Source organism: Oncorhynchus mykiss, chromosome 6 (assembly GCF_013265735.2).
Source record: "Oncorhynchus mykiss isolate Arlee chromosome 6, USDA_OmykA_1.1, whole genome shotgun sequence".
Classification (NCBI taxonomy): domain Eukaryota; kingdom Metazoa; phylum Chordata; class Actinopteri; order Salmoniformes; family Salmonidae; genus Oncorhynchus; species Oncorhynchus mykiss.
This window is the reverse complement of record NC_048570.1, coordinates 23,813,820-23,841,474: the sequence shown is the minus strand read 5'-3', so window position 1 is coordinate 23,841,474 and position 27,655 is coordinate 23,813,820. Positions and strand designations below refer to the sequence as shown.

At 42.6% G+C, this 27,655-nt stretch overlaps 1 protein-coding gene across 1 annotated transcript; it reads left to right on the top strand.

Moving 5' to 3' along the window:
• The first annotated feature begins 8,933 nt into the window (after positions 1-8,933).
• LOC110525558 (leucine-rich repeat-containing protein 75B) lies at positions 8,934-26,673 on the top strand. The gene is made up of 4 exons (XM_021605771.2): positions 8,934-9,571; positions 14,393-14,521; positions 15,960-16,075; positions 24,148-26,673. Exons 1-4 carry the CDS (start codon positions 9,287-9,289, stop codon positions 24,737-24,739), a joined length of 1,122 nt encoding a protein of 373 aa, XP_021461446.1. The 5' UTR covers positions 8,934-9,286; the 3' UTR covers positions 24,740-26,673.
• Positions 26,674-27,655: the final 982 nt, after the last annotated feature.

Sequence of the window (27,655 nt, the reverse complement as noted above, 5' to 3'; positions counted from 1 at the left end):
CAACACACCAACACATCTTACAGTTAGACAGGAACCTTACAGGTATATTTATTCTTGATTGATTGAATTTATTAGATCATTAAAAGTAGTAAGCTACGGGTGGGTGATCTAGCAGTTTAGCCGCTAGATGCACATGTCTCCGGTGCACATGTACTGCTGCAGCATGGGTTCCAATCCAGCCAACTGCTATTTCAGCACTCTATATTTCACCATAATCTCTCTATCAAATCAACAAACAAAGACTTAAAAAGAAAAATAGATACAAAACAATATATATACAGTACCATTCAAAAGTTTGAACACACCTACTCATTCAAGGGTTTTTCTTTATTTTTTACTATTTTCTACATTGTAGAATAATAGTGAAGACATCAAAACTATAAAATAACACATATGGAATGATATTGTAACCAAAAAAGTGTTAAACAAATCAAAATATAAATAGATTCTTCAAAGTAGCCACCCTTTACCTTGATGACAGCTTTGCACACTCTTGGCATTCTCTCAACCAGCTTCATGAGGAAGTCACCTAGAATGCATTACAATTAACAGGTGTGCCTAAAAGTTCATTTGTGGAATTTCTTTCCTTCTTCTTGTGTTTCAGCTAATTAGTTGTGTTGTGACAAGGTATAAGGAGACTATGTGAATCAGGCCGTCATGGTCGAATTGCTGCAAAGAAACCACTAAAGGACACCAATAAGAAGAAGAGACTTGCTTTGGCCAAGAAACATGAGCAATAGACAGTAGACCAATGGAAATCTGTCCTTTGGTCTGATGAGTCCAAATTTGAGATTTTGGGTTCCAACCGCTGTGTCTTTGTGAGACACAGAGTAGATGAACGGATGATCTCCACATGTGTGGTTCCCATGGTGAAGCACGGAGGAGGAGGTGTGATGGTGTGGGGGTGCTTTGCTGGTAACACTGTCAGTGATTTATTTAGAAATCAAGGAACACTTACCAGCATGGCTACCACAGCTTTCTGCAGCAATACGCCATGCCATCTGGTTTGTGCTCAGTTGGAGTATCATTTGTTTTTCAACAGGACAATGACCCACAACACACCTCCAGGCTGTGTAAGGGCTATTTGATCAAGAAGGAGAGTGATGGTGCTACATCAGATGACCTGGCCTCCACAATCACACGACCTCAACCCAATTGAGATGTTTTGGGATGAGTTGGACTGCAGAGTGAAGGATAAGCAGCCAACAAGTGCTCAACATATGTGGGATCTCCTTCAAGACTGTTGGAAAAGCATTCCAGGTGAAGCTGGTTGAGAGAATGCAAATAATTTGCAAAGCTGTCATCAAGGCAAAGGTTGGCTACTTTGAAAAATTTCAAATACAAAATATATTTTGATTTGTTTAACAGTTTTTTTGGTTACTGCATGAGTACATTTGTGTTTTTTCATAGTTTTGATCTCTTCACATGAGTAGGTGTGTCAAAACTTATGACGGGCACTGTGTATATAAAAAACATTAAGTCTTTGTATGCACCGGAGGCAGCGGCCTAGACCGCTAGACGATTTTGATTTTCTGGATTTTTATTTTAGATTCCGTCTCTCACAGTTGAAGTGTACCTATGATAAAAATGACAGACCTCTACATGCTTTGTAAGTACGAAAACCTGCAAAATCGGCAGTGTATCAAATACTTGTTCTCCTCACTGTATATAGATGTACACTACCGTTCAGAGGTTTGGGGTCAATTTAAAATGTCCTTGTTTTTGAAAGAAAATATATTTTTTTGTCCATTAAAATAACATAAAATTGATCAGAAATACAGTGCAGACATTGTTAATGTTGTAAATTACTATTGTAGCTGGAAACGGCAGATTTTTAATGTAGTATCTATATAGGCGTACAGAGGCCCATTATTAGCAATCATCACTCCTGTGTTCCAATGGCAAGTTGTGTTAGCTAATCCAAGTTTATCATTTTAAAAGGCTAATTTATCATTAGAAAACCCTTTTTCAATTATGTTAGCACAGCTGAAAACGTTTTTTTTCTGATTAAGTAAGCAATAAAACTGGCCTTCGTTAGACTAGTTGAGTATCTGGAGCATCAGCATTTGTGGGTCGAGTACAGGATCAAAATGACCAGAAACAAAGAACTTTCTTCTGAATCTCATCAGTCTATTCTTTTTCTGAGAAATGAAGGCTATTCCATGCAAGAAATTGCCAAGAAACTGAAGATCTCATACAAAGCTGTGTACTACTCCCTTCACAGAAAAGCACAAACTGGCCCTAACCAGAATAGAAAGAGGAGTAGCAGCCAGCTTGTGATGTGGTCTGTTTTGATTATTCTGCCTGTGTCCTTAGTGCCATTGAGATGCCTGAGTAGTCACAAAGCACAGAGATATAAACTGGCAGCAGAAGTGAAAGAAGTATCTCAACCCCCCTCCACCACCACCACCACCACCTCTAAATTCAACCTCAGTAGCTATTCCAGAATGCAGTCAGTCCTACTGGTATGTCTGCTTGATGGACCACTGTCAAAGGAACCCATAGAGCACCCCAGCTATTGTGTCTAATCTCATCACTGTCATCCCAATGCAGAGGTCCTCCATGGAGCACGCTGTGTATTTTTTATCACACATATTTGAGTCAAATTTAAACTGTTGAACAAGAGTAGGCTTCATCCTACCTTTCGTGTGGATTTCAGAGGCTGTCCCTTGAGTCTAGTGCATGTCACTCACTGTTTTCTGGCACTGAAGAGGTGATTTTTATTTGACCAGCTCCATTAAAGTCAACCATTATAAAACAACTTAGATTTACTGAGTGTACAAAACATTAGGAACACCTGGTCTTTCCATGACAGACTGACCAGGTGAATCCAGATGAAAGCTATGATCCCTTATTGATGTCACCTGTTAAATCCACTTCAATCAGTGTAGATGAAGGAGAAGCGACAGGATAAAGAAGGATTTTTAAGCTTTGAGACAATTGAGACATGGATTGTGTATGTGTACCAGTCAGAGGGTGAATGGGAAAGACAAAAGATGTATTAAGTGTCTTTGATCGGGGTATGGTAGTAGCTGCCAGGCGCACAGGTTTAAGTGTGTTAAGGAAAATCGAATCAAATTATATTTGTCACATGGGCCGGATACAACAGTTGTAGACCTTACGGAGAAATGCTTACTTACAAGCCCTTAACCAACATTGCAGTTTTAATTGAAATAAGAGTTAAGAAAATATTTACTAAATAAACTAAAGTAAAAAATAAAGTAACAATAAAAGAACAATAATGAGCCTATATCCAGGGTTCAGAAGAGACAAAAAGACACTTCAACAAGTTATTTACTCAGTAACATTTAGTCCTGTGTCCAGCAGCACAACTGATTTATTAAACAAACTCCAAAGAATATGATTATCTACTTACTTTCGACCTCAACCACATGTTCTGTTCACGGTAATTGACCGGTAATCAACATAATCAGCATGTGTAATCATTTTTATAACCACATTAAATTGCCAGAACCAGATTTGGCACACAGCAACAGCACATTGCCTCAATCAAATGACATGTTCAGTGTTCAGTAATGTTGATTTGGCCAGACATACCATACTTGTCCAGACAAACACTGGAGGATGACATAAAAGGTAGTTGGATAGGACTGGCTGGGAATGGGTGTAGCCATCCTACACTAGACAGAACAGAGGGTTAAACCCCAGATAATGATTTAACAAGCAGTTAACAAATAGTACTTAAAAGGTTTTTGCGACAAAAATATTTTTCACATTGAATTTTAAATGTGTAAAGCTACTTTTAATAATTTATTGAATGTATAATATAATTTCTGAAGGAGTCCACAATGATTAGAATTTAATCACACAGTGAGTGGCCCATTAAACAACGAATTGCACCTTATTTCATCATTGCCAACCATGTCATAACACTTGACACAATTCCAATTCCTAAAAATTAATCTCAATATCAAACAATTTGATACCATAAATCACACAGTTTATAGTTGATAAATTTACTTTCATAGTGCGCTCAAAAGAAGACCCGTTTCAAGAACCTAGGCGTAGTTAATGCACAGCATATTGATTCCGTTTCTATTTCATTTATTTTATTTCACCTTTATTTTACCAGGTAGGCAAGTTGAGAACAAGTTCTCATTTACAACTGCGACCTGGCCAAGAATAAAGCAAAGCAGTTCGACACATACAACAACACAGAGTTACACATGGAATAAACAAACATACCGTCAATAATACAGTAGAAAAAGTATATATACAGTGTGTGCAAATGAGGTAAGATAAGGGAGGTAAGGCAATAAATAGGCCATGGTGGCAAGTAATTACAATATACCAATTAAACACTGGAGTGATTGATGTGCAGAAGATGAATGTACAAGTAGAGATACTGGGGTGCAAAGGAGCAAGATAAATATATATATACAGTATGGGGATGAGGTAGTTGGATGGGCTATTTACAGATGGGCGTGCAGTGATCTGTGAGCTGGTGCAGGTGTATTGATCTGTAAGCTGCTCTGACAGCTGGTGCTTAAAGCTAGTGAGGGAGATATGAGTCTCCAGCTTCAGTGATTTTTGCAGTTCGTTCCAGTCATTGGCAGCAGAGAACTGGAAGGAAAGGCATCCAAAGGAGGAATTGGCTTTGGGAGTGACTAGTGAGAGCGCGTGCTGCTGGAGCGCGTGCTGCTATGGTGACCAGTGAGCTGAGATAAGGCGGGGCTTTACCTAGCAGAGACTTGTATATGACCTGGAGCCAGTGGGTTTGGCGACGAGTATGAAGCGAGGACCAGCCAACGAGAGCGTACAGGTCGCAATGGTGGGTAGTATATGGGGCTTTGGTGACAAAACGGATGGCACTGTGATAGACTGCATCCACTTTGTTGAGTAGAGTGTTGGAGGCTATTTGTAAATGACATCGCCGAAGTCGAGCATCGGTAGGATGGGGGTATGTTTACGAGGGTATGTGTGGCAGCATGAGTGAAGGAGGCTTTGTTGCGAAATAGGAAGCCGATTCTAGATGTAATTTTGGATTGGAGATGCTTGATGTGAGACTGAAAGGAGAGTTTAAAGTCTAACCAGACACCTAGGTATTTGTAGTTGTCCACATATTCTAAGTCAGAACCGTCCAGAGTAGTGATGCTGGACGGGCGGGCAGGTGCGGGCAGCGATCGGTTGAAGAGCATGAATTTAGTTTTACTTGCATTTAAGAGCGGTTGGAGGCCACAGAAGGAGAGTTGTATGGCATTGAAGCTCGTTTGGAGGTTTGTTAGCACCGTTTCCAAAGAAGGGCCAGAAGTATACAGAATGGTGTCGTCTGCGTAGAGGGAGATCAGAGAATCACCAACAGCGAGAGTGACATCATTGATATATACAGAGACGATAGTCGGCCCGAGAATTGAACATTGTGGCACCCCCATAGAGACTGCCAGAGGTCCAGACAACAGGCCCTCCGATTTGACACACTGAACTCTATTTCAGAAAAGTAGTTGGTGAACCAGGCGAGGCAGTCATTAGAGAAACCAAGGCTGTTTAGTCTGCCAATAAGAATGTGGTGATTGACAGAGTCAAAAGCCTTGGCCAGGTTGATGAATACGGCTGCACAGTAATGTCTCTTATCGATGGCGGTTATGATATCGTTTATGACCTTGAGCGTGGCTGAGGTGTACCCATGACCAGCTCTGAAACCAGAATGCACAGCGGAGAAGGTACGGTGTTAATCTGCTAAATTGTAATTACCTCGCTACTATGGCCTATTTATTGCCTAGCTCTTCACGTTATTTGCACACACTGTATATAGACTTTCTTTTTTTCTATTGTGTTATTGACTGTACGCTTGTTTATTCCATGTGTAACTTTGTGTTGTTGTTTGTGTCGCACTGCTTTGCTTTATCTTGGCCAGGTCGCAGTTGTAAATGAGAACTTGTTCTCAACTGGCCTACCTGGTTAAATAAAGGTGAAATAAAATAAATCAGAAACGGTGGTATTCGAAATGGTCAGTAATCTGTTTGTTAACTTGGCTTTCGAAGACCTTAGAAAGACAGGGTAGGATAGATATAGATAGGTCTGTAGCAGTTTGAGTCTAGAGCGTCACCCCCTTTGAAGAGGGGGATGATCGCGGCAGCTTTCCAATCTTTGGGAATCTCAGACGAAACGAAAGAGAGGTTGAACAGGCTGGTAATAGGGGTTGCAACAATTTCGGCAGATCATTTTAGAAAGAGAGGGTCCAGATTGTCTGGCCCGGCTGATTTGTAGGGGTCCAGATTTTGCAGCTCCTTCAGAACATCAGCTATCTGGATACCCATTACGGATGCAGGCAATGAGGCAGTGATCGCTGAGATCTTGGTTGAAAACAGCAGAGGTGTATTCGGAGGGCAAGTTGGTCAGGATGATATCTATGAGGGTGCCCGTGTTTACGGATTTGGGGATGTACCTGGTAGGTTCATTGATAATTTGTGTGAGATTGAGGGCATCAAGCTTAGATTGCAGGATGGCCGGGATGTTAAGCATGTCCCAGTTTAGGTCACCTAGCAGCACGAGCTCTGAAGATAGATGGGGGGCAATCAATTCACATATGGTGTCCAGGGCAGAGGGTGGTCTATAGCAAGCGGCAACAGTGAGACTTGTTTCTGGAAAGGTGGATTTTTTAAAGTAGAAGCTCAAATTGTTTGGGCACAGACCTGGATAGTAAGACAGAACTCTATGAGCTCAGCTGTGGTGACCCGTCATTCAGGGCAGAGCCCCACCTGTCTTGAGCCCCACCTTGTTTTGCATTCCATTTTGCATGAATACATCACATATCAGTTTGCAAACAATGTTAAAAAAAAACACAACAACATTGAGTTAATAAAACCGCATACAAACGTGGTCTCTTTTTTGTTTTCTTGAGTAAGGCAGCTCTAAAACGCAGGTGTTTCAGCCTAGCTCAGTGCTTTCTGTGGTGGTGGGGCAGCCAGTTGAAAACACGGAGCGTAAGGGTTGGTAATGTACTCTAGGTGCCCAATGATTGGCTCAGTGTTCTGTTACTCATGGGGACTATGTCACTACACGATCTACGGAGAGAGCTCGAAAATTCAAAACTGCTTGGGTGGTCACATAGAGTTACATTAGACGTGCCCATCCAAGGAGGCTCAAGGTCATTGGCCACAGATAAAATTATGTCAAATCACATACTGTAGCTTTGATTAGACTGATTACGTCAACATCATACATACAAACAATCATCATCATGAATCAAGTCAGCAATCTACTGGCAAATCATTTTCAATCCTTGTCATATGAAGAGAAATTATAGATAAAACATATCAGTGCTCATTGGCCATTGGACATAAACATTACACAACAAGTTGGAAATCACAAATTCAACAATGAGTGGTTTGGAAAGAATCAGTGGCTATCTGCAAGCGTTGCAAAGCAATCACTAGCCTGCTATTCAGTAGAGAGGGTGTGTGGTCCAAGTCTGGGTTGAAGGGTCTCTTTTCCAAGCTTAAAAGGATAAACATTCACATGCAACACCATGATCCAGAAAAGGTTGACTACATTGGCCATGCTGTCAATCCAGCATGACTTTTGCCACGTTCAAAACAACTGGAAATTCGGAACTGGGAAATCTTAGACTTCAGTGAGTTCAAGACAACTGGGAACTCTGGAAAAAAAACGAGCTCCGACTGGGAAAACATGTTTTGAACGGTCATCCAACTTGGAATTCCAAGTCGGGAACTCTGACCTCTTCTAGAGCTCCGACCTGAAGATCATTATTCAGCGTGTTTTTTTTTCAGAGTTCCCAGTTGTCTTGAAAGCACTATAAATCCAGAGAATGTCAAACTTTGATGACAAAGTTTGATTACATAATTTGCCCACAAGAAGAACAGCCACGCAAATTCCTGTTTAAGTGAACACAACACAACAAGGTGAGTCCAAAAGTGCATTGTATTGTATGCTACTGCATAAATGATGTAATATACCAGGGATATATGTATACTGTAGCTAAGAAAGTAACACTAAGTGTATGCTGTGTAGTAAGTTGTTAGTAGGCCATGTGCCTCACCCTAATAATTTGGTCCCTTTCCCCCTCATAACTTAGCCTACTGTTCTGACTTGGTGGTGGACATGTAGCCTATAGCCTGTTTTAGAGAAATGTAATCATAAAATATTGTAACAGCTTTCATTGTCTGCTTACATGCCCCCTGTATTTAACCTACAGTTCTGACTTGGTGTACAGGGAGAATAATGTAAGAACGGACCATCTTCTGAATTTTGTCACTCTACATATCAAAAGTGCTGAACAAATATTTATATTGACCAAGTCCGTCCTAGCTCGCTCAATAACGTCTAAATCAAAATTACGGATTGCCACTTATCTGCTTGTTGTCCCCTTACGCCATAATATGTATCTCAATTTTCAGTAGAAACCACATTTGTTTAAGCAAGTCAGCCACATCAGCTATGTTTTTTTAAAGCAGTAAATGAGGCTGAATGAACTGTTTTGCTGCCAGATAAGGCTCTGCTGAAAGCCAGGCGTAGCAGTGGTAAGGTGTTGGGACTCTACTGTTGGGACAGCTTTGTGTAGACCCTAACAGTTTGTGGGCACCGTTTTGACCGTTATAGTTCAATGAATGCATTGTTTAGTGTTGTGTTGTGTAGTGGCTTTGCTGGCATGCATCCCACAATTTTTGTTTGTTTGTCCAACCAAGATTTACATGCTAAAATAGCCAACGCAAACAACCATCCATGTGGAAATACGGAAATACGGTTCAGTGTCACAGTAAATTAAGGTTGTAAAGTTATAGACACATTTACAATAGGTGTGCAATAATAAATGATGTGTACTCTGCTGCCCTTCAGATGTAAACCTTTCTAAATTGAAATTGAGAAGGGCGTGTCGTAACTTCGTGCAGCGTGCAATGCCACAAGAGGGCTCTGATTGGTTATGCGCGCCACGAGTCTGGTGTCTACTGTGCAACACAGCACAAACCTAAACAACAGCGTAAAGGGACAGGCAGGGAATGACAAGAAGAGCATCCACCGCCTGACCAAGCTGGCACACGTAGACCATCAGAGATCAAAACAAAAACAGAGCATTCGTCTGTCCTCGTAAATGTGTCATGCGCGCAACAGACAGTCATTAAATATCCGGTAAATCAGGAATATTGTTCTGTTGCTCTCTGTATTGGAGGTTGTCGTCTGACAACGACAATACAGACTACAGATAATATATGGGCTATTGAACTGAGTAATATTTATATTTCTAGATATTAATGTAGTGCAATTATGCAATTGTAAAATAGGCTACTGTTGATATAAATACTGAAATATGGGTTCTAGATTAAGCAGACAGAGTAGTCTGGACAATGAGAATTTTACGAAAAGGGGTCGCAAGCATCTTGACAGCACAGGAGAAAGCGACAGAGGTGGAAGTCGAGGCAGCGGCGACTTTCTTTTTACAATGATTCTGAAATCAGACAAACTGCCGGGGATGCTGCGAAGGTCCAACCACAGTCCCTACGTGAGGCGAGTGGCATGGATCCGAGACATACAAAAGCTGCTCCGTGATCGCAGGATAGATCAGGCAACCGACGTGCTCAAACTATTGAGGAAGGTGAGGACACACTACAGTATCTACATACATTTAATTGGAATTATTGCACACGAATCAAGCATGATTGCGCACAGTAGGCTGACGTCGCCTGCATCGATCTGCTGTCATGACAAATAGCTGTCATCACTAGTGTGCGCTGCTGATCATCATCATGTGTTTGGTCAATCCCATCCTAACAATTTTGATTTTAATATTTCAAACAGATACATTGCCCCATATGTAGAGAGCATAATTTAGACTGTCGTGGATGAGTCAGAATATTACACATTTTGTAGGCGCGCTACATTATTTCACCTCCATTTTAAGTACCTGCCAACAGAGTGCCACAGGTGTTCCTCCTATTGACCCGTTATGGAAGGAGGTGTTTGTAAACTATTAGGCCCGCCCACCACTCTCACTGTCAACTCTGTCATCTGGTAATGTCCTTGGCACCGCTATAAACCATAGTATGCAGGTGCTGCTGCTATTTCAAATAACTATCACAGTTACTATTCACAATATGATATACATAGCATATTGCACAGATTTGTCTGAGTGCATGCCCTTTTTCAGATTTTCTAATAATAGCAGAAACAGGATGCCATACCAGTTTAGAGTGACTCTGCCATATATAGAGTGAATCTGGCATATATTCTCATGAATAGGCAATGCTAAGTGCAACAGCAGTGGTGTCACATGGGACTGTGTCACTGTCTGTAGAAGTCATTTTTTATTAACAAAATGTTCCTATTTTTCTACATTATCTTATGCCATTCCACACGTGTAATGATAATGTAAAATGCTTAGTATTGACATTTGTAGGAAAACCTGATTTTTACCAATTGAATTAAATCCTATTTTGTTTGTGTTTTGTCCTTAAATGTCTGATAATAAGGTTAGTTCATTTGCCACTGCATCTTGCTGCCAGACCATTCTCTGTAATGGACCTCGGCAGTTATAGCAGGAGAATGAACAGTCTATGGTTCCAGAAATACAGAAAATCACATCATTTACATATGGATCAATTCAAGTTCTGCCTCAGCTATACAGGATATATTTATATGTCAATTCACATAGCTCAAATATAGAAGGTAGCATTGACATAGTATTTGTATACATTTAATTGGACCATCGAATTGGTAATGATTGCTACACAACATGCTTAGTCATGGTTAGTAGCACACTAAGACACAGGAATGCATGATGGCTTGAAAATTCCCAAGCAGAAACCATTGTGTCAAGTTTGGATTTTGCTCTATTTATTCGCAATCTACGCATCATGTTTCTAAGGAATGATCAAGATTTCAAAACATGTTATCAGCTGAAAATAGTCATTTCAATAACAATACCGAGGGCATGACAATAAGACTGTTGATGCGCTGTAACAGTATCTGTGATAGACCTGTTTTTTTAGCTCAAGCGTAAGCCCCTCTCTCTATCAGACGTTGTCCAATCTGTAGTTAATTACGCTGAGGACTTGATAGAGGAGAGCGTAGAAGATCCTTAATCAAGGCACAGAGATAACCCAGGGGGCCAAAACGGCATGACAGCCACATCACAGGGGACCCTGTTTTGATTGAATACGCCTCACATTATCAGCATTCAGGCTGTTGCAAATGGAGACGGGTCTCAAAAATTACATTCTGGTTTGTAACTTAATTAAAAGAGGTGATCCATCATCCACTGTAGAGTTAACGGGCGTGCTATGGTTAGGTTAGAGGTACTGTAACAACTGAATGAACATGTACGTGTATAGGCAACTGAGTTCATCATGTTGCATGTGCAGTAAAGTGGTAAAGTCTATTCTTCACAACATCCCATTAAAAAAGACTCCTCGTTGCTTCAGACCTGGTGTGGTTACTTCTGTATTGATCATGTTTTAATGCCTCTGAGATGATCAGATGTGGGCCACAAGGACAAACAAAACAGAAGGGAATTATTTTTAGACCTGTCTTCTCGAATAAAGAGAAGGAGAATCTGGCTCGTTTTGTGTCTCGATTGTGTTTACTGTTGCTCTTGTTAAAAGGGAAGTCTGCCGGCTTCACACTCAAACTGTCCTTTGCAATCAAGGCCTTTTGTTGTGTGCGTGTGTGTGTGTGTGTGTCCATCCTCCCTGTCTCTCATATCTCGCTGAATGTGCACGTCTATCTCTACCCCGCAGGCTAATTAGGCCTTTGTAGAACTGAGGCTCATGACAGCTATCTTATTCAGCCTGTGAAAATTGTTCTTTTCTGTTCCATTTCTTCTCTCCTTACTTAATTCTTAATTCACGTCTTAAAAGGTGTATGCACATCTTTTAATCCAGTTGGCTCTGATTTGTAGCTTGTTACGGGCAGCAGTCTCACTCATATGCCTTTAACTTTACCTGTCATGTAGCAACTCTTTCGTGTCAGTCTACCCTAAAAAAAAATTGCCTGCACCATTCATGGATAAGTTGTTTTTAGACTAATGTTTAGAATGTATTGCCCAATGGCAGGCCTAAACAAAAGGCTTCATTAAACATCAAAAGAAGAAGCAAATGCTCATCCATTATTGAATGTTTATTGAACTCTCATATACTGCAGGATTTATCATAAGGACACCAGTTAGTGCTAAAGTTAGAGATACAGGGTGTGCAATACTGTGGTACGCTAAAGCTCTTTGCAACTCCAAATCACTGAGGTGTGGGTGGATATCCCAAAAGAAATGCTTCTGCCTGGAGCAAGGCACATTAAGCACATTACAGTATTCAGGTAGAGCTCTCTTCAGATGAAAGCCTTCGCCCCCTTTAAATTCATATTTTTTAACAAAAACAAAAAAATGTGCTTATCTGTGTCCAATCTACAGTAGCATCAACATTATTATCTCTGGGAAGTTTCAATGTAACAGCTTTCTTCTTCCACTTCTGAGGAGGAGTAGTAGGAAGGATCGAAGGACCAAAATGCAGCGTGGTATGTATCCATAATGTAATTTAATGAGAATGAATACAGAATACAAAAAGAACAAGAGAAACAAAATGAAAACCGAAACAGTCCCGAATGGTGCAAACACTGAAACGGAAAATAATCACCCACAAAGCACAGGTGGGAAAAGGCTACCTAAGTATGATTCTCAATCAGAGACAACGAACGACACCTGCCTCTGATTGAGAACCATACCAGGCCAAACACAAAACCCAACATAGAAAAACGAACATAGACAACCCACCCAACTCACGCCCTGATCATACTAAAACAAAGACATAACAAAATAACTAAGGTCAGAATGTGACAGTACCCCCCCATAGGTGCGGACTCCGGCCGCAAAACCTGAACTTATAGGGGAGGGTCTGGGTGGGTGTCTGTCCGCGGTGGCGGCTCTGGCGCGGGACGTGGACCCCACTCCATCATAGTCATTACCCGCTTCTTAACCCGCCTCCATGGCGCCTTTCGAGTGGTGATCCTCGCCGCCAACCTCGGACTGGGGACCTAGCAACGGGTCCTGAATGGACGGGAGATTCCGGCAGCACTGGACAGGCGGGAGACTCTGGCAGCCCCGACGTGAAGGGCGACTCCGACAGCGCCGGAGTGACGGCGATTCTGGCAGCTCCTGGCTGATGGACGGCTCTGGCAGCTCCTGACTGACGGGCGGCTCTGGCAGCTCCTGACTGACGGGTGGCTCTGGCAGCTCCTGACTGACAGGCGGCTCTGGCAGCTCCTGACTGACGGACGGCTCTGGCAGCTCCTGACTAGCGGGCGGCTCTGGCAGCTTCTGACAGACGGGCGACTCTGGCAGCTCAGGACCGACGGGAGACTCTGGCAGCTCAGGACAGACGGGAGACTCTGGCAGCGCTGGAAAGACGGGAACACCTGGAGGAAGGAGAATGAGAGACAGCCTGGTGAGTGGGGCTGCCACCGGAGTCCTGGTGCGTGAAGGAGGCACCGGATAGACCGGACCGTGGAGGCACACTGTAGGTCACCGAGCCTGCACAACCCTACCTGGCTGGATACTCCCCGTCGCCAGGCCAGTGCGGCGAGGTGGAACAGACCGCACTGGGCTGTGCTGGCGAACCGGGGACACTGTGCGTAGGGCTGGTGCCATGTGCCCCGGCCCAAGGAGACGCACTGGAGACCAGATGCGCTGAGCCGGCTTCATGGCACCTGGCTCGATGCCCACTCTAGCCCGGCCGATACGAGGCGCTGCGATGTAACGCACCGGGCTATGCCTGCGCACCGGGGGCACCGTGCGCCTCACGGCATAACACGGTGCCTGCCCGGTCCACCTCTCTCCACGGTAAGCACGGGGTGTTGGCTCAGGTCTCCTACCTGACTTAGCCACACTCCCCGTATGCCTCCCCCCAATAAATTTTTGGGGCTGCCTCTCGTCCCAGCCGCGCTGCCGTGCTGCCTCCTCATACCACCGCCGCTCAGCTTTCGCTGCCTCCAGCTCTGCCTTGGGGCGGCGATATTCCCCAACCTGTGCCCAGGGTCCTTCTCCGTCCAGAATCTCCTCCCATGAGAATCTCCCTCCTCCCTCCTCTCCTCCTCCCGACACCTGCCTCTGATTGAGAACCATACCAGGCCAAACACAAAACCCAACATAGAAAAACGAACATAGACAACCCACCCAACTCACGCCCTGACCATACTAAAACAAAGACATAAGAACTAAGGTCAGAACGTGACACTCAATACCCACTTTATACCATATATTGTTTAATGTCATTAAAGCAGATGCGTCGATTTGATCATATTTCATTTCACAATATAGCCTACCAGTCGGGTGTGTCTGTGATAATGCTGCTGTCTTTACACAATTCATTGTTTTCATGAAATACAAAAAGGCTCTTTGAGTTATACTGTCTCTTCTTGTCTGATTTGGCAGGATCTGGGCTTGGAAGGCACATCCCTCAATGACATCTTATATAAGAATGCTGCTTTTCTCAACCTGGTGGACCCCATCTCCCATGAGTTGTTGCTCAGCCTGGCTCGTGAGATGCAGTGTCCCAAGAAGGTAAGCTCTCCACAACACTCATCTCATGGCGTATTGTCTGCTTGGCTTGGAATCAAGCTCCCAGAAATCAAGACGTCAAGAGAACGAGTCATGAATAGAATGAAATGCTGTTACAATACAATCATTATGGGGGAAGGTCTTCCACATTGTCTTGCAACTGCTTCTCCTCGTGGTTTGGCTTCACATTGATTGGTCCTATAATAATGTCTGTGTGCTATTACCATACAGACCAACTGGATGTTGTTTACATAAAAATATTGATAAAGCAATGATAGAATAATCTCTCAGTTATGCAACATTTACACATGATGGCAAATGATGTTGAAATGGGATGGAGATGCCGAAAGTAACCGACTTTACATAACAGACAATGAATAGAAATAGCATCTTTATTTCCTCACCGTCCCTCCTGTTTTCCACACTGTTGCACACAGCCTTTGATTACTTTTACTTTGCTCCATCAAGGCACCTAAATTGTGTTTTGCTCAGGAACAGCTCAAGGCAACAGTCTTAATGTAGCATTCAATAACAGAACCCTGTTCCAGTTGTTTTGAACGGTCTAGAATGACAGAGATTAACAACGGTTTAAGAATAAGGGAACACTGAGCTGAAAATGTCCTTTCATGATCTAAAGCTGTATTTCAATCAATAACGTTTCTCAAAGATGTAGCAGTTACATAATGTACTGTTTTTTGCTTATACTTGCTGTGTTTTGTTTATACTTGCTGTGTTTTGTTTATACTTGCTGTGTTTTGTTTATACTTTATGTGTTTTGTTTATACTTGCTGTGTTTTGTTTATACTTGCTGTGTTTTGTTTATACTTGCTGTGTTTTGTTTATACTTGCTGTGTTTTGTTTATACTTGCTGTGTTTTGTTTATACTTGCTGTGTTTTGTTTATACTTGCTGTGTTTTGTTTATACTTTATGTGTTTTGTTTATACTTGCTGTGTTTTGTTTATACTTTATGTGTTTTGTTTATACTTGCTGTGTTTTGTTTATACTTTATGTGTTTTGTTTATACTTGCTGTGTTTTATTTATACTTTATGTGTTTTGTTTATACTTGCTGTGTTTTGTTTATACTTGCTGTGTTTTGTTTATACTTGCTGTGTTTTATTTATACTTTATGTGTTTTGTTTATACTTGCTGTGTTTTGTTTATACTTGCTGTGTTTTATTTATACTTTATGTGTTTTGTTTATACTTGCTGTGTTTTGTTTATACTTGCTGTGTTTTGTTTATACTTGCTGTGTTTTGTTTATACTTGCTGTGTTTTGTTTATACTTGCTGTGTTTTGTTTATACTTGCTGTGTTTTGTTTATACTTCATGTGGTCTCAAAGAGTGACAACCATATTTGGAACTAAACTAAAAACAGGCTATTCTTTGGTTGTTGTACTTGACTTTTCATTCTGTGTTTTGGGTGATTTATCTACCCCCAGAAGGATGCTGACACCATCAAGTCGTCAGATAAGATTTGCAGACAGCTGATCTACCACCTGACCCCTCACTCCAAGTGGCTCAGACAGAGCATGTCCAGACGGAAGTCCCAGGCCTGGTAAGCCCCTCCGTCTTGCCATAAGTCTTTTACACATTGAGCCACTGCTCCATGAACCCTGACTCCCCAAACTGCCCAAATCTTAACACCGCCATTTGAAATGGTGCCAGTGCCACACCCAGACCTCTGACCACCACCCTAGACATCATCTAAATGGGTTTTGAGTGGGTTTGGCTGACATTCACTAGGGCTGGGACACAGCGGCCTCTGGACTGGCAGGGCAGGACCATAGATGCAACTAGAAGTGTCAGTCATTCCTCTGTGTGGTGCTGCTGTCACCACAGCAATGAATTGTGCAATGGTTTCAGTCCTCTTTGACTCAGAACAGGCTGTCTCCATACAGACTACAAAAGTGGTCAGTTTGGTTGGGAGGAAATAGAGGGGTTGTATAAAAATAAAATCCATTAGATGAAAACAGGTTATTTATATCAACCAGTTTTCTTGTCATCATAATGCATTAATGTGCAAATAATTCATATGGAAATAGGTGGCAAATGAATTGACAAGTTCTTCTGTATCTAGGTATTTAGTAATTCTATACACGAAAAAAGCAGGATGTGACTACACTTGTTCCAGCAATTGCTAATTTTACATTTTTACAGATGGATTGACAGTGGAAACAATCAATTTTCTAAATGAATAGAAAATAAGCAGAAGAGAACATGATCTGATGAGTTGTTCTCATTGTGCTTCAGTCTGAGGTAACAGCATGAAAAGACAGAGAATAATGAGTAAGTATCAAAATGATAGTAACATGAGGATCAAGTGAAACAAGACATTGATTCCAATATCTCCTTGTCTTGCTGCTCAACTAATGTACAGTTAAACTCAAGCAAGGCTTTTATGCACCTACAGACATTGATGTCCCCCTGATTTAGGAGAGACATTAGATTATGTTGAGACTGACTCACTGACAGAATCTTAGAATGTGAGAGGACAATTTCCCATGTGGAACTTGTAGATGAGGTGGTTATTTTCACTGATTCATTCAGCTGTCTCCATAAATCCTGCAGAGAGCGACTGTCTCACACAGTCTGAGGCAAACAGCAGGACAAACATTAGTCATCACCTCCCATTGCTTGTTATGTTCCGCTCTAGGGAAACTACACTCACCCGTATTCAACACTCAAATGGCACTAGGTGTTCCCCTATTCAAAGTTAGTTGAGTTGTAGAAAATCACAAAATAAAGGGTTTCTGCTAAAATATTCTTGAACCTACATGTTATTGCTGATTCAACTGTTTTTAACTAGGCAAGTCAGTTAAGAACAAATTCTTATTTTCAATGACGGCTTCAGAACAGGGGCAGAACGACAGATTTTTACTTTGTCAGCTTGGGGATTTGAACTTGCAACCTTTCGGTTACTAGTCCAACACTCGGCTACCACTAGGCTACCCTGCCGCCCTGTGATAGGAGTTACTGCACAAGCAGTCACAAATCGAATGCTATGCAATTCACACAGATAGGCAGCTATACCACCCTGCTAAACAAATGCATAATAACTACCAACTATAAAGTCTCATCACAATACATTTAACTGCTATAGCTACATACACAGATCTTTCATGGCATATTCTGTTTAAAACGAGGTTTTTCTCTCCTGGCTAATTTGCAAATTCCTCTTCATAGGTTTAGACATACTCTTTATTTATCATATATGCATAGTCACTTTATCTATACATTCATGTACTGTACATACTACCTCAATTGGCCCAACCAACCAGTGCTCCCACACATTGGCTAGCCAGGCTATCTGCATTGTGTCCCACCACCCTCCAATCCCTCTTTTATGCTACTGCTACTCTCTGTTCATCATATATGCATAGTCACTTTAACCATATCTACACGTACATACTACCTCAATCAGCCTGACTAACTGGTTTCTGTATGTAGCCTAGCTACTTTTATTGCCTCTCTACTGTATATAGCCTCGCCACTGTCTTTTTACTGTTGTTTTTATTTCTTTACTTACCTATTGTTCACCTAATACCTTTTTGCACTATTGGTTAGAGCCTGTGAGTAAGCATTTCACTGTAATACCTGTTGTATTCGGCGCATGAGACAAATAAACTTTGATTTGATTTATTTGTATACTACTGTATATGACATTAATGAGGATACAGGTTCAGTATATCTGAGGGACATCATAACATGGCGGGTCAATCCACAGGGCCCTTGTACACACAGGAGACAGCTGAGGATTATGACAGTTGGAAACCTTGCATGGCCACTTCCTCTCTGTCTGTCTGTCACATGTTGAAATGTCAGACCTGCAGCAGACACCTGGGGTGAAGAGGGGGCAATAAGGAGCGGTAACCTGACTGATCAGTCTGACTCGACATGACATTCTGCTCCTGTCCCACAGTGTTTCTGTGGCTGTGAAGGGAACTTTTAAATGTTAGTCATTTAGCAGATGTTCTTATCCAGAGTGACTTACAGTTAGTGCATTCAAGATAGCTAGGTGGGACAACCACATATCTCAGTCATAATAAGTACCTTTTTCCTCAATAAAGTAGCTATCAGCAGTCAGTGCTAGTAGGGGGAAAATACAGGTGCAAGTGTTAGTTAACGAAAGGCAAGTTGTTTTGGGGGGAGGACGGGGTGTGTGGGGGGGGGGGGGGGGGTGGTGCTGTGGGATTATTTAAGATACTCTTTGAATATGTAGGGTTTCAGATGTTTTTGGAAAATGGGTAGGGACTCTACTGTCCTAGAATTAGGGAGAGCTCGTACAGCAGAGTCCAGGCTGAGCAGGAGTTGCCCTCTCGTAGGGTGGGAGAGCCCAGAGACCAGAGGTGGTAGAACAGAGTACTCGGGTTGGGGTGTAGGGTTTGAGCAGCGCCTAAAGGTAGGGAGGGGCAGTTCCTTTTGCTTCTCATAGACAAGTACCATGGTCTTATGGTAGTGGATGTGAACTTTGACTGGAAGCCAGTGGAGTGTGCAGAGGAGCAGGGTTACATGGGAGAACTTGGAAAGGTTGAACACCAGGCGGCGAGCCCAGCCAACAGTGTCTTGCAGTAGTCCAGACAGGAGATGAACAGATGAATAATAGAGAGTGGTGCTTTAAACATTAATGACTTTGCAAAAACAAAATTATGTGAGCTGTGCAGTAGCCCAAGGGAGATGTGTGGAGAAAATGGTCTCCTTGAAGAAATTATTCTCAACTATAGTGTATAGCAGGAATACTTTTTCAGCGCAATCTGTCTCTGTAGGGGCTCTTCATTTTGACAGTCAATATATTTAGCAGATTAACATGCCCAGGTAATTAAAAACAGTACTTTTGTGTTTTTTCAACAATGAGCCTTCTAATTTACAGTGACCCTCAGACCCTCATAAGAAATTCCTCTGTATTTAATGGCCACAATATTGATTCCTTTAAAAAGGCCATAAATGAGAGAGAGAGACACTCTTTATTCAGGGACTGAGACGTTTCTTTTCTTGTTCCTAGAGCACAGAAATTATGTGTATGAGGAGCAGGGAATACGCAGATGAAGTTTATGTTGCTCATCATCACACATTGCTTCCACAGTACATCATATATACACTATACTGTGCAGTATAAAGCCTGGTGTGAATAAATGTCAATACGTTATAGCATCTCTCTATATGAAAAATGCCCTTTTTCAAAATTTTGTTAAGGATCGGACCCTTTTATTAATTTTTGCCTAAAATCTAACTGTCTGTATCTCTGGACCTGAAGCAAGGATATGCATATTCTTGATACCATTTGAAAGGAACTGCTTTGAAGTTTTTGGAAATGTGAAATTACTGTAGGAGAATATAACACATTAGATCTGGTAAGAGATATTCCATCATCTTTGAAATGCAAGTGAAAGGCCATAATGTATTTTTCCAGCACGGGTGCAATTTAGATTTTGGCCACTAGATGGCAGCAGTGTGTGTGCAAAGTTTTACGCTTCGAATACACCGACAGCGTAGTTGCATTTTGGTACACCAGAATTACATTCATTTCCAATGAAACGCTGTGTTTGCCTTGCAGCATTGCGTTGCAGAGGTGTGGTGTGTACGTTCGATGTGGTCCATACGTTGGATTTAGATGGCTTGACAGAATTGGTAGCAGAAAGTGAAACATTTTTTTGTTGGTGTGTTCGAAGCATTAGACTGATTCAATGAACCATTGCGTTTCTGTTCAAAATGTTGTGGTGACAACGCAGGAGTGGCTTCGGGACAATGTCCTTGAGTGGCCCAGGCAGAGCCCGGACTTGAACCCGATCTAAAATTTCTGGAGAGACCTGAAAATAGCTGTGCAGTGATGCTCCCCATCCAACCTGACAGAGCTTGAGAGGATCTGCAGAGAAGAATGGGAGAAACTCCCCAAATACAGGTGTGCCAAGCTTGTAGCGTCATACCCAAGAAGGCTCGAGCCTGTAATCACTGCCAAAGGTGCTTCAGCAAAGTACTGAGTAAAGGGTCTGAATACTTATGTAAATATGATATTTCCATATTTTTAAAATGTTTTATACATTTGCAAAATGTTCAAAAAAACGTTTTGTTGCTTTATGATTATGGGGTATTGTGTGTAGATTGATGAGGGGAGAAAACAATGTAATACATTTAGAATAAGGCTGTAACGCAACAAAATGTGGAAAAAGTCAAGGGGTCTGAATAATTTCTGAATGCAGTGTACAATTGTATTGTGATTGTATGAAGCAGAACAGTGCATTAGATCAATGGGCTCTCTTCCTTATTGCTCAGAATGAGCCATTGCCATGCTATTCCAATTCCTGAAAGTCAGCACTAAAGCAACATCAAGGTGCAATGCCTTTAATACAAATCTAAGCGTCTGTGGACACCAAGATCACACAAATGTCATCTTTCAAAGGGCATGAGGATTTCTCTCTGATAGGCTCATGATGTGAGGTCATGCACTGAAACAGATATCCAGCCTTAAGGTTTTGCTTCTCAGTCACATGTTGAATGTATTCAATTTCCACATCACATCAAATGGAACCCACACCTGCCTTTCACAGAGAAGTTGTTCTGTCCACTGAAGCAACACAACTGACATGCTGACCAGACCGGACACATTGCTTGCGCGAACGTTGCAAAATAAATTTACACATGCATGTTATTCAATCATTGCACACACACTGCTCGCGAGCGTCTGCGTGGCCAGGCGCTGAAATAGAATCTGGGTCTATTTGTGATGCTCAACACGCTGCAAGTCCGTCCTCTCCCATCTTCTCATTGGTTTTTAGTAGCATACACTACCATTCAAAAGTTTGGGGTCACTTAGAAATGTCCTTGTTTTTGAAAGAAAAGCAACATTTTTGTCCATTAAAATAAAATAAAATTGATCAGTACAGTGTAGACTTTGTTACTGTAAATGACTATTGTAGCCTGAAACGGCAGATTGTTTTATGGAATATCTACAGAGGCGTACAGAGGCCCATTATCAGCAACCATCACTCCTGTGTTTCAATGGCACATTGTGTTAGCTAATCCAAGTTTATCATTTTAAAAGGCAAATTGATCATTAGAAAACCCTTTTTCAATTATGTTAGCACAGCTGAAAACTGTTGTGCTAATTATAGAAGCACTAAAACTGGCCTTCTTTAGACAAGGTGAGTATCTGGAGCGTCAGCATTTGGCGATTCGATTACAGGCTCAAAATGGCCAGAAACAAATAACTTTCTTCTGAAACTCGTCAGTCTATTCTTGTTCTGAGAAATGAAGACTGGGGTCACTTAGAAGTTGATTGCCAACCACCATATAAAGTCCAAAGAAGAAAAGCCATATGAAGTCCAAAGAAGCCTGAAGGAAGGAGAGATGAGGAGAAACAAATTTGGTTTACCATTTCATCTGTGGATTAATTGTCAGAGTAGAGGACCTTGTGCATTTCAGGTAAAATAACAACCCAATGTTGTCATGTGTGCTCCCTCTCCGGCCTCTAGGTCACCAGGCTGCTCGTTCTAGCGCACACCTGTCACCATCATTATGCGCATCAGCACCTGATCTCCATCACCTACTTGATTACCTGCCCTATATATGTCACTCTTGTTGGTTCCTTCCCCAGGCATCATTGTTTCTGTGTCATGTCTGTGCATTGTTCGTGTTTTCTTTTATGTTATGTTCATTTATTAAAACACTCACTCTCTGAACTTGAGTCCCGACTCTCAGCGCACATCGTTACGGAATGCCGCCTCACCAAAGGGAAGCATCAGGTAGTGTTTATTGTTGTTGTTTTTGTTTTGGAGGTGATGACAGGTCCGGGTGTCAGAACCGAAGCTACCTGGGAGGCCTCAGCAGGTTTGTCGGATTCCCATGCCTCAGAGGGTTCGATGGGTTCCCCTGCCTCAGCTGGCTCGACGGGTTTCCATACCTCAGCAGGATCAACATGCTCCCATGCCTCAGCTGGCTCGATAGGCTCCCATGCTTCAGCGGGCTCGATAGGCTCCCATGCTTCAGCGGGCTCGATAGGCTCCCATGCTTCAGCGGGCTCGATAGGCTCCCATGCCTCAGCTGGCTCGATAGGCTCCCATGCTTCAGCGGGCTCGATAGGCTCCCATGCCTCAGCGGGCTCGATAGGCTCCCATGCTTCAGCGGGCTCGATAGGCTCCCATGCTTCAGCTGGGTGAACGGGATCGTCCCTGTAGTTGGCGTCCTGTGGCTGGAGCCAAATGCACCAGGTAGGGGTACTGTCACGTATGCTCTCTCTCCGGCGCTCTAGGTCACCATCATCCCACGCCTCAGCTGGATCGACAGGTTCCCGCGCCTTAGCAGAGGTGACCTGTCCGCTCCTGATCCCCGGTATCGTCATCTTGGTCAGTGTCCTGAGGCTGGAGTCACGTGTCCGGGAGGGTGTACTGTCATGTGTGCTCCCTCTCCGGCCTCTAGGTCACCAGGTTGCTCGTTCTCGCGCACACCTGTCACCATCATTACGCACATCAGCGCATTATGACACTCACCTGATCTCCATCACCTCCTTGATTACCTGCCCTATATATGTCACTCTTGTTGGTTCCTTCCCCAGGCGTCATTGTTTGTGTTTTCTTGTTTTGTATTATGTTATGTTTATTTTATTAAAACACTCACTCCCTGAACTTGCTTCCTGACTCTCAGTGCGCTCGTTAACAATGTTTATATACCAGGACAAATTAGATAGATAGCTAAATTGCCATAAATGTTTAATGCTTTTTGACATGTCCCCAAACTAATATAATTGGTTCAGAGTTTGTTTTTATATTTCAACCTGCTTGTCCTGATCGCTTCTGGTGTGGGTGGACAAAATCAACGTGCGCGCGATAGTGGATGCACGCGCTTGTCTGGTTTGGTCAGCATGTTACGCTATCAAATGCATTTTCTACACTGGTAAAATCTGTTAATTCCATGTTTTCTCTTTGATGGCTTAAAGTGTTAAATATTTTTATCAATCAAATATTTCTGCCACCCTCTCATGTTGCCACAATCCCAAATCTATAACTCATTTTTCTGCCGTTTGTCTGTCTAGATATTTTCTTGTTTCAGTCATTAAAACAGGTTGGTTTGGCTTTCAAATGAAGTGTTATATAAACAGATGGTGAGTGTTTTTGGCTCCTGGTAATAAGGAAGGCAATGCTTTTCATTCTCTGAATGAGGAGCTTGGATGTTTCGGATGTTTTGGCCCATCACTGTGTACACTGCTAAATCCTCATGCTGCAGAATCTATATCAGCCTTCCGCTCCAAGCGTGCCCAACCCCCCTCCTTTACACATCACAGGAAACACAATATGACACAAGGGCCATGCTCCCTGCTTACACACTTAGATGATACAGTTAAGACCAAAATGTCAGTACTCAGCCCCTCTATTTCCCTCATTCATTAAAAAAAGATGCTATCTAAAACCTAAAAGGGTTCTTCGGCTGTCCCCGTAGGAGAACAACCCTTTTTGGTTCCAGGTAGAGCCCTTTGGGTTCCATGTAGAACCATTTCCACAGGCTTACAGCCAAAGAACCCTTTTGGAACCATTTTTTCTAAGAGTGTAAGCTCTGAGATATCTTAACTGAGTGTTTGTACTTTCATATCCAAGAATGTCTCAAATAATGGTCAATATCCAACAATTTTTTTCTTTACAGTCTCAAGACAACCCTGCAGAGAAAAGTATCCACTGACACAGTTGACTTGTCTGGCATACCTCTCTCCAGTCGAGATGTTCGCCACGTGGCCTTCTACCTTCAGAACAGTGGGGATGCAGTGGTGGCTGTGGATATCAGCTTCACTGAGCTCCAAGATGAGAACCTCCGTGTCCTGCTACCGGTCCTGGGGTCTCTGCCCAAACTCAACACCCTGGCCCTCAACGGCAACCGGCTGACCCTGGCCATAGTCAAAGACTTGACTGAGATCCTGAAAGACCCAAAGAAGTTCTCCAACCTGGCTTGGATTGATCTGGGCAACAACTTTGACATTTTCACCATGCCCCAGCCCCTGTTAGTGGCCCTGCGACGCCGCTGCAGCCTGAAGAGCAGCTTGCCCACCATCTATGAGTACACAGAGGGCCAACCCTACTGCTACCACATGGAGACCTCCATTGAGGAACCCAGCCACTACGAGGAGGAGGAGGAGGCAGGGGAAGAGGAGGGGGAGGAAGATGAAGACGAGCTGGAGCCATGGGCTATAGGGGGGAAAAAGATTTCAAAGGACTTCACACTACACTACTGTGAGAGGTGATGAGTTGAAGTCCCCCTGGCTCGGTTCAGCTGTGTTTGAAAGGCCTTCCCACAGCTTCAAGTTCCTACCTTTCCCATGTTGCCCTTTACACCATGAGCCCAGTCACCCATTGTGGCACGAGGGATGTTTAGCGCCACACATTCCAGAGACCATCGTTCCAACACAGCCACCAAATAATCTCTCGCCATCTATGAGTTAACCAACACAAGACCACTGCAGTAACTGATTATGTTGGTGACTTACTGTGTTGGTGGATGGTGCTCCTGGGAACGAGGTGCGGTTTCATTGGAGGTGGGCTAGAAGAATTTAGGAAAAGGTGCTCTCTCTCTCTCGCCCTCTTAAAGTAGCAGCTGTGGAGCAAATCCCAAGGACTTCAGATCAGACGGCTTGACGGAGGAGCGGCATAACGCTGGTGGTCTAATGAGCTGCTGTTGGTTTGGAAGCAGTAGGTCCCAACCAGGTTCTCTACCAGGACTGTCACTGAGACTATCCCTGGCAGGCAGGGCCTAGCTCCACATTGTGTGTTCTCTGTTAATCTCTCAACAAAGGCTATGAAACAAGTTCAACAGACTATACAGCCGACGAACCGTCACGTGATTCTGGCAAAACTGCTAAGTCAAGACTTTTTGCTCCCCCCCCCCGCCCCCCTTTCGAAATGTCCACTTGTGAATACCTACGTAGATGTAAATGATGACACATAACAGGGCTCTGTTGTGTTTCCACAGGCTATTTTAGTGCACTGCTGGTGAATAAAGCCATCTTAGAAGACAACAGGTAGGACTCAACAATAGACTGATTGTTCGCTGTTGCCAAAACTCTGAGATTCACCACTGTATTTAGCTGTTTTAGTCATTATCATTTTAGAACACATGTGGGATGAATGACAGTGCAGACAAGCCCCAAGGGTGGACTCATTCATCTCTTTGTAGTGAGGAACGTACCAAATGGAATCACATACTGACACCCTTTGTACTAATATGTCGTTATTAACATTTATATGTGTGTTTGTTTATATGTGTGTTTGTTTATATGTGTGTTTGTTTATATGTGCGTTTGTTTATATGTGTGTTTGTTTATTGTGGGAGAAACATGACTGTTACATATCAGTTGTAGGCTATTACCAGGACTGATAATCAGCGGGGTGGGCTGAGTGTAGTGCTGGATAGTGGTGGTCTATGAAATAGCACATAATAGGTCAGTTGGGTTTACCAACTGGAGCTGAGCTCCATGCTGTATTGCACTTTAAGAAATGTGAGAAATGGATTTGACTTCAGATCCATTTCATTCTCTCATTGATGCATGAAGCTGTTTTTACCAATTCATCCTAATATCAATATTGATTTTTCACAATGATATTTCAGAAGCTTAACCACACTGACACCATAATATACATAAAGGTCATTCAGCAAACTGCTATTAACAATAATTGAATAACTGGATGTAATATACTGGTATCGTCTGATTGAATATGTGTGAGGGTGTTTAATGTGTGTTTGCTGTTGTATAATGTCTGATTACTGTTGTAACTGTTTGTATTATTTATTGTAGTTATTTCATTGTGAAAATGAGCACTCTAACCTCTGCCGGAACAATTAGAGGACACACAAGGGCAAGGTATTAATAAACTAATGACATACCGCTAGCAACAAATGTTCCCCATTTCACTGACATTAAATGTACACTGAAATGTAGCACAGGACATCACTTTTCATGTACAATATGTGTATGTTTAAAAAATATCAAAGGTGTTGTAATGGTTTTATGGGACTATGGTAGGAAAATATTTTGCTCACACTGTATACGTTAGCATTGTGTGTCATTGTTATACTATTTGTCAACTCTGGGTCATTGTATCTGTATGTGGTGCCATACTTAGAATGACATTTTACTGCCAATAAAAACTGACTCTAAGCAACTGTTTGCAGGATGAAGTGTAACAGAAAGAGAAGAGTAAGATTGGCATAAGGGTCACAAGAGCCCGAGTTAAGTTTAATTTCTATGTTAAAGTCATGATTGAGTGTTTGAGTGGGGGTGCAGGTGATTTAATAATGACACCGCTAGCAACAAATGTGATGAGTTAATTGTTTGTCTCTTTGGGTTGTTTTGACTTGTCTGCCGCTGTCATTGGCACAAACAGCAGGAGGAAGTGTACCAGTGTCTGTAAACAACAAAGCGGCTATGCAGACTTGAGAGGTGATTGATGTGGGTGGCTAGGCTAGAGTTTTTGGGGTTGGGGGGGTACTGTGTGTCTGTGTGCCAGTGGAGTGGTTTGTCTGCGTTGTTGCATCCCATTAGTAAAAACCTTAAGCTCCCATCATGCACCAGGGCAACACAGGGGCAGGGATAGGGTGGCAGTCACAAGGTCTTGTCCCTGGTCCTCTCCTCCCCGGCCTTTTGTTCCAGCCGCCACAGATGGTAATGTGGCATTTCCACCAGGTGGCTCCCATAAGGTCACAGCACAGTGTGACTGTCACACCTCCCAGGTCGCAAATGCCATGTTCTATCTAGGTCAGACATATACACTGTAACAGTCAAGGATTGCCCACACCACATCTTGTAGATTGGGTCTTGCTTACAGAGCAAGTCAAACATCATACATGTGAAAGTCTTAGTTCGCTTGTTTGCGAATATTTTAAGACATGAGCAGATTTGCTGTATCTACTATGTTCACAGAGCTCATGACTAAAGGCTTCCTGGGTATTCTTTTAAAAGGGAATCACAAAATGTATTTAAAGGTCGTAAAATACATTGCAAAATGTATTTAAAGGTCATAAAATACGGTGTGGTCAGCATCATCCTTGCTGTATCCCCTTGCTCATGACTAAAGGCTTCCTGGGTATCTTTTGAAAAGGGAATCACAAAATGTATTTAAAGGTCATAAAATGCATTGTGCTGTATCCCCTTCCTTTGTCCAGT

Bases quoted from the DNA above. Each gene is read 5' to 3' on its own strand.
- LOC110525558 (XM_021605771.2), top strand. From the start codon at position 9,287: ATGGGTTCTAGATTAAGCAGACAGAGTAGTCTGGACAATGAGAATTTT. The intron at 9,572-14,392 runs GTGAGGACACAC...CTGATTTGGCAG, and splicing joins TGCTCAAACTATTGAGGAAG to GATCTGGGCTTGGAAGGCAC. The intron at 14,522-15,959 runs GTAAGCTCTCCA...ATCTACCCCCAG, and splicing joins AGATGCAGTGTCCCAAGAAG to AAGGATGCTGACACCATCAA.